This window comes from Ailuropoda melanoleuca, chromosome 1 (assembly GCF_002007445.2).
Source record: "Ailuropoda melanoleuca isolate Jingjing chromosome 1, ASM200744v2, whole genome shotgun sequence".
NCBI classification, from domain to species: domain Eukaryota; kingdom Metazoa; phylum Chordata; class Mammalia; order Carnivora; family Ursidae; genus Ailuropoda; species Ailuropoda melanoleuca.
The window spans coordinates 122,897,709-122,912,639 of record NC_048218.1 but is presented as its reverse complement, the minus strand read 5'-3'; the positions used below and the strand labels follow the sequence as shown (position 1 = coordinate 122,912,639).

The following is a 14,931-nucleotide window of genomic DNA, read 5'->3' as shown; positions in this document are numbered from 1 at the left end:
CAAGGAGCAGAAGCTGTTCTTGGAAAGCAGTCATTCAGGTAACAGTGCTGGACCTCAGAACGTAGCAGACATTCTTCTAGCACTGGTGAATTAATAGCTGTTTGCCTTTTAGAAAGACTAATTTTGTTAAGGTCATAACAGTAATCATTGATCCATTAAATAATAACAAATACACTTTATTGAGTATCAGACATGGTATATTCTGATTCCTTCCCTGCAAGCATAAAGCAGGTGATATTCATCCCATTCTGCAGATGAGGCTGAGGCTTAGGGAGGTTGAGTCACTTACTTGAGATTGTCCAGCTAAGACAGAGCATATGGAGAGCTTCAAGTAGGCCAGGCTCTCGAAGCCGGTGCCCTACGTAACCTGCTTGGATGTCTGTGAGTCAGGAAATAATTTCTGTCCTCATTGAGCTGTTGCTTTGAATGCAAAAATGTGATCTGGTGAGACTTGCCATTTGTTTTCAATTCTGTGCTTCCTGCTTGAAAAATACGGTATTTTCATTGCATTTTTCCTAACACGGACTTCTAGCACCCTCTGCTGGCCAATATGAGGTATATCACACACCTTAGAGTCCTCTTTATTGTTCCCCAGGTAAGGGAAGTCTACTACAGCAAAGGATCAGCCTAGTGAGTGGAAGGGTCGGGAAATACTAGGCAGGAAACCTGTTTTACCAATTGTGAACTCAGTGTGCTTGGTAATTTTATTTTTTTTTAAATAATTTTTATTTTGTTATATTAGTCACCATACAGTGCATCCCCAGTTTTTGATGCAATGTTCCATGATTCATTACTTGCGTATAACACCCAGTGTGCTTGGTAATTTTAGGTAAGCAGCTTCTTCTTGCTGGTTTCCTTTTTCCCCAGACTCAGATGGAAAAATTGTGTTATGTTTGGTGTCTTAGGTACCTGTGAAAACTATAGAGTATTGCTTGTGAATAATGCATCTTTACATTTATATGAATGATATACTGTTCCTGTCAGTCCATCTCTGTCCATCTGTCAGTACACCTACTTCACTGCTCCCTTCTGCTCTCAGCCACTGCATGAATTCATCCACCGACAATGACAGGCACTCGTCCGGCTCCCAGGCTGGCTGTCACCAGCAAGGCTGTCGCCCACAGCTCAGGGCTCTGCACGCGGGCAGCAAGCAGCTCCCCGGAATCTCATCCCAGGGTTGCGGGCCTGGGAAACACACACACACGTTCTCCATAAACACGGCCCGTGCTGTGTTATCTGACAGCGACGTGTTTACCAGCCTGACGGCTCCCACGCGGAATCACTTTGTTCGAGGAGGGTATGGGCTCCTGGGTGGTGAGGAGGAAGCCGAGGGTCTCTGTATCCCTGGTGTCCATGGAGGGTCTCCCTAAGAGACGAGCTTCTCCGTGGGCTGCAGGTGCAGCGATGGGAGGCCGGATCCAGAGGCTCGAGCGCACCGCAGAGCCAGGCCCCCCGCACTGTGGCCGGGCCCCCCGTGTCCTTTCTGGGAGCCCCGGAGTCAGCGCTCCCGCCGCTGTTTCTCAGCTCCTCGTCTGCAGACAGGAAAATCTGCAGCTGCCGCACAGGCTCATGAACATGAACTAATGTACCACGTGCAGAACAGTAAGGAGCGGGCCGGCTGATAAAGGTGGTTAGTTATTATTATCTTTACTATCAACAGTAATTGATTAATATTATAAATACAAATAGAGATAAATACAATGATATAAGCATTAAATTATTAAAATTAATTAAGATCATTAAACAAATTTATGTCTTCTAGATATTTATCCCTCGTGAGTTTAGGTTGTTACCACCATCCTCAGCTAATCTATCGTCTGTCTAAACTTTGTCTATAGCACTTTCATTAGATAGGATTTCTCGATTTTGTGGTCAAACTTTTTTTAGCCACGTATTTTTCGTACTTTGGAGTTTCATTTAAGAAAGCGTTTCCCTCTCCTATGTCATAAAAGCGTCCTCTCACTTCTTGTTATATTCAGTTCCAGATTTTAGCCCGCGCTGACCCTGGGATTAGCGTGTCTGCTCTTCTCTGAACTAATCTATCTCTCAGTCTCTCCTTTATTCGCTCAGTGCACCTGAATTTAAGGTCCGTGGGGCGGATTTGGAATAGAGAGAGACTTCATCAGCCAGCGGGGGGAGCGAAGGGGAACGTACATCATGTTTCACTGGATGCAGTCCAGAGCTGAAGGGGTGCGGGCAGAGGAGGGAGATGGTGGCAGGACAAGAGCGCAGGGGGGCTGCAGCAGGGTGAGCAGACTGTAGAGGCAAGGTGGGAGGGCAGCAGGGGACAGTGTAGAGACTCCCCTGAGGGAAACAGAGGACAAGTACTGGGCAGGATGTGGAGGGCATTGAAAGCCAAGCAGAGGCCTGGGGATTAGATATGAAACATAGTCATCGTTAGTGCATGTGTATATGAGAGAGAGAGAGGACAGTGGTCCCATTTTGACATCAGGGTTTGTAAACTAGTTTGGGGACTGCAGACAAACTGGGAAAAGGGGAAGCAGGGAGGTCAGGGGGACAACAAGGATCAGGGTCTTCCTTGGCAGGGATGAAGACCACTCCCCGATCAGGTCGCAGGGATTACATGACTCTGTGAGGGAAGAGATACGGGCAGGGCAGGGGTCTGTCTTCTGGAAAATGAAGCACAGGAGGGAACGCCCACGCCTGCAGCCCCGGGGCTCTGAAGAGAGGGGGACCCCCAGGGGTGCGCTGTGGTGGCATTTTGAAAGTAGTTCATGGATGCAAAGTCTCAGTCAATGTGGTCCCCGTGTGCAGTAACAGACACTGAGCAAGAGCTTGACAAATGTTTAATGAATAAATGCACATGTGGGCTTAGGAGCCATAATCGGACACTCCGAAGGAAACATTCTCTGGACAGCTGGAACACACAGCAAGGGACTGAGGATCACGGAGCCCCACCCGACACCCCCCTCCAGCACCCACTGGAGAAGCAAGAAAAATTAGTAAAGGTGACAGAGATGGAACAGAGCAGGAAAACAAGAAAATGCTTTCTTGGGCTTAGGGTTTGGAGAGATTTGGTGGCATCATCAAATGCCACAGAAATCACTTGGTGGTCACAGGCAGGTTTCTGCGGGGCAGACGCAGGACACAGAGTGTATTGGTATTGAACCACTGGGGCGGGGAGGGCATGTAGGCATCTGCCAGGGGGCAGTGTCCTTGGACACGGCACTCCTGCCCTGCACATGCTTTCTGTGGCCTTCCAATGCATTGACAAGTGTTTCCCCAGAGCTCAGAGCAGCCCCACCCTGGCGGGTGCCAGGGACCTGAGCACACAGCTCTGACCCGACCTACAAGCACAAGACCACCTGAGTGTTGGACCTGAGCTCCCAGGGGACTGGGAATGTGCTGGATTCTAAGAAACAAGAGAAAGTTTAGGTATCTTTTGAAAGAGCTTCAGGGTACCTTCCTCTCAATTTGCATAGGTTTAAGGGTCATGTCCCCATCAGCTGAAAACAGTCACCGTGTGCTACCAGTAAGCAAATTAGAGAAGGATAAGCAAGGGGTCACAGACCATTTGGGTGGACAAGCAAGCTTACTCCAGCACACGTTGTGTGGCTTTTACGAACAGTGTATCAGTCTTGCTGTGTGCCTTGAGCCGTGCTGCCCTTGAGCAGCCAGGATTCGTCCCAGGGGGCACCACATGCAGGATAAGGAGAAAGTAGGTCTGACTCAGGCCAAGGTCAAGGATGAATAGAAGCCCATGGCTGTCGACTTTCTAGGTTTGCTGAGAGAATATCGGTCACCGTCTTCTCCACGCAGCCCGCAGATGTCCGCTTGCATTTACCCAAGTCCCAGGAACACTGTGGCTGTACCACCTTGCGGGGGGTTGTGTGACGCTCATCTCCAAGGTCTGGCACGTCATGTTTATAAGCTACTCAGCTGGGTTCCAGGCAAACACCAGAAGACAGCTTGGGCTCCTCTGGAAAGATCGATGGCGCCCCAGGAAGGCACACCAACCTGTGTGTAAGGCTTCCCGGTGTTCGGCCACGTGACTCGTGTGGCATCAGCTCTGAGCGGCAACCCTCCCTGATCACTCATGAACTTTGCCGTTTCCCCAAGGTTTTTCTTTGCTGGGCCATCGCCATGGTCCGTGGGGTCTTGCTGGGAGTTCTCCAACAGCGTGATCACAGGCTTCTGTATGTGATACAAGTGGGTTCAGCGTATGAGGCCAGCACCCCGTTTCCCCACAGCCCAGGCCATGATGGAGATGGTGGCAGTGTTCTGGCTCCCCCAGAGGCTGTCCCCGCTGTGTCAGGAGAAGCAGGTGATGGAAGCAGTGTGACAGCGTGGTGCACGGAGCTGTGCCCGTCCCCGGGCTCCAGTGGTGCAGAGATACTACTGAAAATTCAAATTGAGAGAGACTTGTTTGGCAATTATAAACATCACTCAGGATTAAATGAGAGTCTGTTTCTGATATTTTAAGGATTCCAGTTGGGTGTCTGTTTAGTAAGAACCACAGGCTTGCTCTGTGTGATTCTTTGAAGGGCCTTGGAACTACTCGAAGGTCCAAGTCCCACTGGGTTTAGAGAGAACTCTGAAAATGCAAAGAATGGGCATGGGTAGGGCTTGCTGGGTCAAGGCCATTTGGAATAAAACATTGCTACAGATTGGCCAACATATGACCAGGGCATGTGCCTACGATGGATTGTGACCTCAGAACTCGAGTCAGACTGAGAGACAGAAGTGGAAAGAGCTTCCACACTAGGAATCCCATGTGCCCTGGAAAATCCATTGAGTGGAAAAGAAAATTCACACCATATCTGCAGACATTTCTGGAGAAGACCACTTTCCCATCCTCCTCCCCCTCAGCCTGTTCACTACAGTGCTTTGGACAATCAAGGATCTTGGAAGTTCCTGAAACAAATGATCTGATTACTTATTTGGTGTTGACATTTTTTTCAAGGGCTCTAAACCAGGAAAAATGACTAAGTAAGCACCCACCATTTTGGAAGGACTTGTTAAATTCATCCAGGAATGTTACGGGTGTGGGCGGAACCTACCTAAGGAACCATGTCCTGCCAAGCTGCGTACCTGCCACTATGGGGCTTGGTGGGGAGGGGAGTGTGAGAGGGATTTCAGAGTAACTGCTCCAGGAGAGGCAGCAATTATCTTTCGAAAACATTCAGTGCATTATAAGAACTGAAATTTCAGTCTCATCTTTAGCCTCTCCCGTGCACTCCAATGTCAGGAGTGGCTTGCTGTTATCAATCTTCATTGCTGCAATTTATTTGTTGAACTATCAGCTATGCCACTGGGCAGTGCTTCTTATCTTCTTGCACTAAAGGAGCATTCGTAATGATCCAACTTCCCTGTCAATTAGCCCCTGGAAAAATCCCGGGTCAATAACAGCTCTTTCCCTCTTCGGAAACCTGAAGGTTGGTAATCTGCCAGGAGAACTGGCACCACGAATCAGGAACATGTAGCAAATTCAGAAGTCTACTAATGCCCATTCTTGACCAGCTTACATTGTGTACAGGATTATACTGGCAGAAAAAAGAATAAATCAAATGAAAAGTGTTTTAAGAATTCTCTTCCCTGAACAGTGGCCCAGGGAATTGACTTTTCTATCCCAGGTGATCTATTTGCTTTGATGTACCTACAAGCATAAACATGTCAGAAAGAAAAGTGACCCAAAAAAATGAGCTGGTGGGAGAGGAAACTGCTGATTATGAAGGTCGTCAGATTTTCGGAGCTACACAGTTGGTCACAGCCCGCACCTGCCAGGGGCCTCGGTCCACAGCTGTTATTTGTGCTGTAGTCATCGCTGGGTGACCAGCAATGACTTGGGGGAAGGGCTTCAGGGAAGGGAGGCAGGCTCTGGAGCGCAACCCAGAGGAACAAGCTTATCTCCGCACAAATAACAACTCCAAGGTACACTGTTTCAAGCAGCGACTGAACCAAGCTTTGCAAAACAAAGGACTCCGCAGAAGGAATCAGGTGATTGCTGGAGATTACCAAAAGTTTATTTGGAATGACACAGCACTGAAAACAACTGTTACAGATGATTTGTGAATACAGCATACATCACCTATCTTATTGTAGGACGATCTGGGAAGATGAGTTGCATAAATATAGAGTTGGAAATATATAGGAGCTTTTTTTTTTATAGTGTTCTTTGATGGTGGACTTCGATGCCCCATCAACCAGCCAATCTTTGAAAGGCAGAGGGTAGCGCTACGTGGCCGCTCATCCCGACCAGCTTACCTCCAGCCACAACAGCTGGACACCTAGCTAATGAGGCTCTGCTTTCTCCCAAGGGGACAGCAGCCTTGACATGCGATCTGTCATTGCATCCTGACAAATGCACACTACGAAATACAGATACTGGCGACTGTTTTGGCAATGGGATGGCTGGTGTTGCCCCGAGGCAGAACGGCAACTGTAATGCCAGACGGAGCAAGAGCAATGCATGTATCACTGACACTCAAGAGGCAAAGAGCTGCAATGAACGAAAGGAAGCAACTATGTGTATGTAGTTTTGTGCATACACATAGATCGGAGGGCTGGGAGCTAGCATGTGGACCTGTGTGCCCAGATACAGAGAGGGAGAGGGAGAGAGGTGTCAAGAAAGAACGTTTTGTGCAGCCGTCGAGGTGGAAACACAGTCAACTTGACAGGGAGAGAGAGCACGTGCTCACACCTGTGCGGGGAAGAAGAGAATCTCGGACTACAGGATAATTCGGCACGTCTTCCGCAGGGCAGCCACTCAGGACCATACACTTGGGTGCAAAGAAATGAAGGTTCTGGTCTGGAGAAAGCTACTGTAGAACTGGTGGGAGGGGAACAAGTACAGGAGTTTCCACAGCTTGGACAAAGCACAAAGAAAACTGCTATGGATAACGTGGGGACCGGTGAGGACTTTTTCTGTAATTTACGTGGGTTTTTTTTTTCTTTTTTTTTCTTTTTTTTTTTTTTGCACACATGCTCCATTGATAATATCTTTCCAAGCTTTGTCTGGCACCAGCCTGTAAATCATTAAGAGTGGAATAGCAAAAGTGAACTCTTCGGGTTTTTACAGAGGTTTAAAAACCCAATAACCAGGCTCTTTCTACAATATTCGTGGCCCTATTCCAGACGCCGAGTGAAGTTCTCTGGAAAGAGGCCTTTGTAGGTGGCAAGGTCTCTGTACTGAAGCCAGTCTGACTCCTTCACTCCTACCAGCCAGCCTGCGTCCTGCAAGACAAAGACAGGGCGTTCAAGGTCCAAGGAACTACTGGAAAAATCTGCACTGCCAACAGTTAACAAAATAATTTAGCGTTGTGATCCTGCCCCAGGACGTTACATTATAGATACGGCAGTGTGCTGAGACAGATCAGTGGGAAGGCTTGTCCCAAATAAGTTGTTGGGTAAAAAAAAAAAACAAAAAACAAACCAGTAAATATTTGAAATTATTTATTTTCTGGATCTGGGAAAGCTAACTGAACGTTAATACAAAAAGTATAATTTTGTCTAAAGTATAGCTTGTTCACATTAATTGGATTATGACATGAGTTCTTAAGGAAGAGAAAAGGATTAGAATGCAAGCCAGGGCAAAGAGAGGACACCACGTGAAAACATGTCACGCACAGGAACACTCCCTACCCTGTGGGTCACAGTGAAAAAGCGACGTGAAGACCCAGGTCAGAATAGAGTGCGGACCAGGCCAGGGAAGGTCTCATATTCCATCCTGAACCACTTGCTTATAGGAAAGAACTCAGTGCTCCCAGCACACAGCATGTGACCCAAACAAACTACCATCCACAAGGCTTATCAAATAAATAATAGCCGCTCCCTCTGGGTCCCTGCGCTGGCCATTCGGTCTGTTGCTGTTAGAATATCTCATTTTTCAAGTTTATATGAACCACAAAGCAGTCTGTTGTCATGGCATTCTTGCTGGAAACATTCATATATTCTTTATGTATCCTATATCAATGATTCCTCATAAACATCAGTCTGTCTTCCAGGAGTACCGTCATAAATATGCATAAATATGAAGACGTTTAGCCACAGAAAGGGAGAAGAAGCCACCGTGGACGGCCATTCAGCTCCAGAGACAATATGTACAATGGAGAATGGAGGCGGCTGTTGGCCATTGGCCTCTTGCAGATAAGCAGAGCCTGGCTGGAGAAGGCTGAGTGGAAGGAGCAGCACGAAACACACAGACCGCATGATGCAAAAACCAGTGGGGAATGACTTGTCTTGATTATGCTAACCAGTCCCCCAAAGAGATCCCACTTGGGATGAGGGATGGCCAGATTTAATCTGAGCAATTCCCAACGGAGTTCAAGTACATCAGATAAAATGAGGTCTCCAAAATTAAATAAAGAAGCTGAACACACTTCCTCCTGATATAATCTGAGACTATAAATTGATGCTGTTGTATAGACAAGCAATGTAAGCATTCAGACAGGCCAATTTTTGAAGGTGGAAAAAAAAGAGAAAAAAAGATGACTCAATAAAATGACTGATAAGGAGGAAGAGTGTCCTCTTTAAAATTATGACGTTACATACATGAAGGGCGAAGTTATACTTAAAGTAAAAGATGATAACTCAATTTTTTCTGAACCTCTGTTAAGCATCTAAAAGGCCATATTTTCCCGCCCAAGTGTCTATATTTGACTTTATTTACAATGAGTGAAAAATCTAATGGAGCCAAGCAGAGTCATGCATTTTACAATTGTTTCAATAAAGAAAAAAAGTTAAGAACTGGCACCAACTCAGAATCAAGATATATTCTAACATGTATATTCTGAAATACAATTTATATAGTAAAGGGAAACCTATTAGCCAACATCAATCTCTAGCTGAAGCAAACGGGGAAAATTAAATTTTAACTGCTTAAAATATGTGGTAGACGGAAGATTTACAGTCTGGCAATGGCAAAATAGCTTGTACCAGGTAAGTGCTTCTGCACAGAACACTTATAAACACTAGAATAACTACATATCTACATATCCATATATACCTATGTATACACATATGCAAGTATTTGTACAGAAATGACTTAGAATATATATGACATAAAAAGTTATATATAATGAGATTGTTACAAATAATGGGGTTGAAATAGATAACAACTATTAGAAGGCATCAGCAGCGACCAAGAGCGGGCAAAAATTGCAGAATATTTAACCCCAGAAAGTAGGAAATTGTAGTGGATGAGATCTGTGCTAATACAACTTTCCCTTGAGGATTATCCTCAGTGTGATGAACGGCATTCAAAGGAAGAGTGGAGGGTTTCCAGAGCAGCTGTATTTTAATTAATTTATTTATTTGAGAGAGAGAGAGAGCATGAGCAGGGGGAGGGGCAGAGGGATGGACAGAGAGAATCTTTCTTTTTTTTTTTCAAAGATTTTATTTATTTATGTGACAGAGATAGACAGCCAGCGAGAGAGGGAACACAGCAGGGGAGTGGGAGAGGAAGAAGCAGGCTCATAGCAGAGGAGCCTGATGTGGGACTCGATCCCGGAAGCCGGGATCACGCCCTGAGCCGAAGGCAGACGCGTAACGACTGCGCTACCCAGGCGCCCCGGGACAGAGAGAATCCTAAGCAGGCTCCACACCCAGCATGGAGCCGGACATGGGGCTCAATCTCATGACCCTAAGATCATGACCTGAGCCAAAATCGAGTCGGATGCTTACCAGACTATGCCACCCAGGCACCCCAAGCAGCTGTATTTTTAAGGAGGATATTTTGAAAAGAAGAGATATACAGACGCAGGTTACCAAATATGGGGAGAAACTTCCCTAAAATCCTGAGCTACCCCCACAAGCTGTGAAGATACGGGAGGTCCCCCAAGGAGTCAGGGAGAAAGCAGCAGGAAGAAGGCAGAACAGCTGAGGGGAAATTTAAGCCCTGCCAATGGAGGGGAGGCAGAGTTTGGAGTTTGAATACCACCAAGTTAGGAGGCTTGGTCAACCCTTCAGGATTTCTACTGAAATCCCAGAAGGGCCATCCTTGGAAGTAAAAGATGTCTCAGGACTAAGAATTCATCCTAAAAGTAAAGGCAAAATTGAAACAGAATCACCCTAACAAAGTATAAAACAAAACTTCCATAAATTCAAGCTAATTATCTAGTAACTTCCATGTCTGCTAGGGGAAAAAGAAACAAGCTTCAGAGACAGAAAATAGAATCCAGACTCTGCGATGTGTTCAATATCAATAAAAAAATCACTAGGTATGAGAAAAAAGAGGAACATATCTCCCACAGATAAAAGGCGACTGATATAAATGTGTGCTGAGATGGCCTAGTTTTTTGGAATTAGCAGCAGGAAATTAATGCAGCTATTACAAATATGTACAAGTACCTAACACTGGGAGTGGCAATAATGAAAGAATAGATGGGAAATCTCAGGAAAGAAATGGCAACCAAATGGAAAAAAAAAAAAAAAAACCATTCTAGAACTATGTATGTATAGCATCTGAAATGAAAGTCACTGAATAAGCTTCACAACCAATTTTAAAGTAGCAGAAGAAAGGGTCACTGTACTTGAAGACAAACCAATAAAAATGATCCAACCTGAATACGAGAAAGAAATATATAGTGCATAAAAAGAAAAGTCTTAGACATCGAACAGCCCAACAGATGGGTAATTAGGGAATCACAAAAAAAGGAAAAAGAGAATGAGGCAGCAAAGAATTTAAGAAAAATTAGCCAAAAGTCTACCAAATGTAATGAAAAACATTTGGTTACAAATCTTAAGCACCACCTCAGTGAACACCAAGCATGAAAACTACAAAAAAAAAAAAAAAAACAAAACCGCAGACCTAGGCACATTATATTGAACTGATCAAAACCAACAATACAGAGAAATTCTTAAAAGCGGTCAGGGAAAAATGCACATTGGATACCCAGAAATAATGGTAAACAAATGGCAACTGATTTCTAGTCAGAAACAGCAGAAAACAGAAAATAATGGAACATCTTTAAAGAACTGAAAGAAATAAAGTCAACTCAGAATTCTTTCTCCTGGGAAAATATCTTTAAAAATGAAGATGACAGTTGGGGCGCCTGGGTGGCACAGTGGTTAAGTGCCTGCCTTCGGCTCAGGGCGTGATCCCGGCGTTATGGGATCGAGCCCCACATCAGCCTCCTCCGCTATGAGCCTGCTTCTTCCTCTCCCACTGCCCCTGCTTGTGTTCCCTCTCTCGCTGGCTGTCTCTATCTCTGTCAAGTAAATAAATAAAATCTTTTTAAAAAAAAAAATGAAGATGACAGTTAAGCATCTGCCTTGGGCTCAGGTCATGATCCCAGGATCGTGGGATCAAACCTCGCATCAGGCTCCCTGCTCAGTGGGGAGTCTGCTTCTCCCTCTCCTTCTGCCCCTTCCTCTGCTCATGTGCTCACGCGCTCTCTCTCTCTCTCTCTCAAATAAATAAATAAAATATTTTTTAAAAAGAAAAAAAAATTTTCAGGGCACCTGGCCAGCTCAGAGCATGGAACTCTTGATCTCAGGGTTTTGAGTTTGAGCCCCATGTTGGGTGTAGAGATTACTTAAAAATAAAATCATTAAAAAAAAGAAGAAGAAGGAAGGAAGGAAAAAGAAAAGGTGCTCTGAAAAACAGTATTACAAATAAAAAGAAGGAAAGAAAGAAAAATTTTCAGACAGAAAGAAGTGAGACCAGATTGAAACTCAGATCTGTAGAAAGAACCAGGAACAGCGAAGGAAATGGTAAACACGTTGGTAGACATAAGACTAGCTTTTTTCTTCTTAATTTCTTTAAAGGATAATGTACGGGTTAATACAAAAAAATTAGTTTATATAACGGGGTTTTTAATGATTTTTAGATATGTAGACGGTTTTGCCTGATACTGATAATTAATGCTTTGCCACTTTTTGCCTTGGAGAGTATATCCGAGGTTCTAACAATTTTATTAATCCTTTCAAAGAACAACTTTCCAAGTAATTAGTTTTCTCCATTGTATGTCTTTTCAGTGCATTCGTTTGTGCATTTATTTTTATTATTTCTTCCTTCTGTGTGCTTTGTACTTAATTTGATCTTTTTTTATCTTCTTGGACTAAAAACTTAGAAATCAATGATCACTAGGAAATATTTTTTTTAATTTACACTTTGATTTCTTTGGTCCAGATTATTTAGAAGTATATTTTTAAATTTTTTAAATATTTAAAGCTTGTAGAGCTATATTGTTGTTATCGATCTCTAATTGAATTTTTTTGCAATTGGGACTTTGTCTGACCCAGCACCTGCTCTATCTTGGTAAGTGTATTATCAAGAAAAAGAACAAAATGTGGGGCCATGGGAAGCCTTAAAACTCTAAAGTAGTGACTTTATTTTTGAGGGGAGAAGGTTCAGAAATCTCCTTGAGAATATTATAGAGCTTAGAGCTCTTCTCTCCAGAAAAACACGTTAATAGGGACACTTACACATTTTGCATACTATTTAGAAAAGGCTCACAAATCCTACCAATAAGAACACAGAACAAAATGGAATTCTCAGCATCTTCACTTCAGAACACTACGCTCAAAGGTGATTTTAAGAGTCTTTTACAATTGAGGCATAATTTAAATCCTAGGTATTGCAAAAATCATTTAAGTGTACAGTTTAGTGAGTTCTGGCAAATGCATAGACACATGTAATCCACACCCCTATTCAGACAGAAAACATTTCCATTCCCAAAAAGTACCCTCATGTTCCTTCCTGGTCAATCTCCATACCCCTAGAGGCAACTACTTTAAAAGGGATTCTGAGTGCACATGGTTAGTGGCTATTTCCCTAAAGACTGGTCTTTCAGAGACAACATCCCCAGAAAGTGGATGCAAAGTAAGAAATGGTCATCTATTTGTATCAAAAAGAAACAATAAAGGGAGGCCTGGGTGGCTCAGTAGGTTAAGCATCTGCCTTCAGCTCAGGTTGTGATCCCCGGGTCCTGGGATCGAGCCCCACATCGGGCTCCCTGCTCAGCTGGGAGTGTGCTTTGGCTTCTCCTTCTCCATCTCCCTCTGCCATTCCCCCTGCCTGTGCTCTCCTGCTCTCTCTCAAATAAACAAATAAAATCTTAAAAAAAAAAAAAAAAACAATAGAACAGCATCCCGAAAGAGGTGTTCTAAAAAGCTACAGTTAGCCATGTCCTGTGCTCATAAGCCTTAAGCCCTTTTCAGAGCAGCCATGCAGCATCTCAGAAAAGAGAAATGTCTTCAGTTAGCCACCATGTCCGAGTGACCCTCAGAAAAAAACAAAAAAACAAAAAACAAAAAACAAACCAACATAGTCTGTTGAACATTTCTATCTCACTCTTTACCTGGTCAGCTTCTGAATCTGAGGGGACCACCAACACCACATCACCCCTTTGTAAGGTAAGTTCATCGGAATTTGCTGCTTCAAAATCATGTAGTGTTTCCACCTGCAAAAGATTTTTAAAGAATTTACTAATTTTAGAAAGAAAAGGAAATGTAACATTGAAGTCTCCCAGCCAGATTATTAGCAGGTATTTGTAGATGGCCCTCCAAGCTGGATAAGGAAGACAGTGATCCCAGCATACCCCAAGGGAGAAGACCTCTCTCAATAGAGAGGAAGTCCTATTTACTTAAAACGGCCAATTCTTGAAGACTGATATTAAGAGAATTTGGATACACGTTTAGTAATGCAATGCCTTCTGCAAGAGTTGACATGTAGTGCATTAATAAATTCTAATTCGTCATATTTTTGTTAGATATTTACATTTTATTATCACCGACGCTTTATTATTATTTTTAAACTTGAACTAAAAATGCCTAGCGGAAAGTTCCTCTAACCTCACTTCTGTTGAATAATCAATACTTGGAAAAATCAGGGGCACCTGGGTGGCATAGTCGGTTAAGCATCGGCCTCTTAATTTTGGCTCTCAGGTCATGATCTCAGGGTGATGAGATCAAGCCCCTGGCTGGGCTCCACGCTGAGCCGGAAGTCTGCTTAAAATTCTCTCTCCCTCTCTCTCTGACGCTCCCCTGGCTCCCCCCACTAATAAAGTAAAATTAAATAAAATAGTTGATATAACATTTTAAAAACTAATGGGAAAAATGATCACTTCCCATGTTATATGGTAATTACTAATTAAACCCTGTGATCAATCAGTTTTCTTTAAAAACTTCCTATCTTAACCTTTAAGCCCTGCCAATCTGTTTGTTTTCTTTTTTTTTTTTTTTTAATTGAAATATATTTGGGATGCCTGGCTGGCTCAGTTGGTAGAGCATGCAACTCCGGATCTTGGGGCTGTGAGTTTGAGCCCCGAGTTGGGTGTAGAGATTATTTAAATAAATAAATAAAATTTTAAAATAAAAATATATTGGACATATAATATTAAATTTAAGGTGTATAGCATGCTAATTTGATACATTTATATAAAGTAATATGACGCCATTGTAGCAATACTGAGCACTTCTATCACCTCACGTCATTATCATTTCTTCCTAGTGGCCACAATAATTAAGATCTAGTCTCTGAGCAACTTTGGTGATTACGATACAATGTTGTTGTCTATATTCACCATGCTGTGTATCAGGTCTCTAGGGCTTATCTACTACTCACTGCGAGTTTATACCCTTAAACAATACCTGTCCTTTCCCCGGACCCTTTTCCCCCTTTTTTGAAAGATTTGTTTAAAATTTAATCATAAAAAATTTTGCAAAACAAAAGCGGAAAGAACAGCATAATGACCCAGGTTCTCAACCAGCTTGAGCAACTACTCAGTCATGGATGTGGTACGTCTCCATGTCCCTCCCCTCAGCCCTACCCCCTGAGATTAAGTGATTGACTATTAAAATGTGTATTTGTTATATAGAATCATGAAATGTCAGAGCTGGAAATGACTATCTTATTCCCCAATTCCCTCTTCTACTGAGAAACTGAAGCACAGAGAGAGGAGCGATGTGTCTCAGGCCACACTACAGGTTAGGGAGGGTTGGGGGGGCGAGGGTGGGGGGGCGAGGGTG

At 43.7% G+C, this 14,931-nt stretch overlaps 1 protein-coding gene across 7 annotated transcripts in view; it reads right to left on the bottom strand.

Moving 5' to 3' along the window:
* Window positions 1-5,962: 5,962 nt before the first annotated feature.
* The window catches only part of AMPH (amphiphysin), a 219,518-nt gene continuing 210,549 nt past the window's right edge, over window positions 5,963-14,931 (bottom strand). For all 7 annotated transcript variants that reach the window (XM_034665790.1, XM_034665814.1, XM_034665808.1 and 4 more), the window contains 2 exons: window positions 13,263-13,364; window positions 5,963-7,194 (listed from right to left, as the gene is read on the bottom strand). In XM_034665790.1, the coding sequence (XP_034521681.1) occupies window positions 7,087-7,194; window positions 13,263-13,364 (210 nt within the window). In that variant the 3' untranslated portion in view covers window positions 5,963-7,086. The remainder of the gene's footprint in view (window positions 7,195-13,262; window positions 13,365-14,931) is intronic.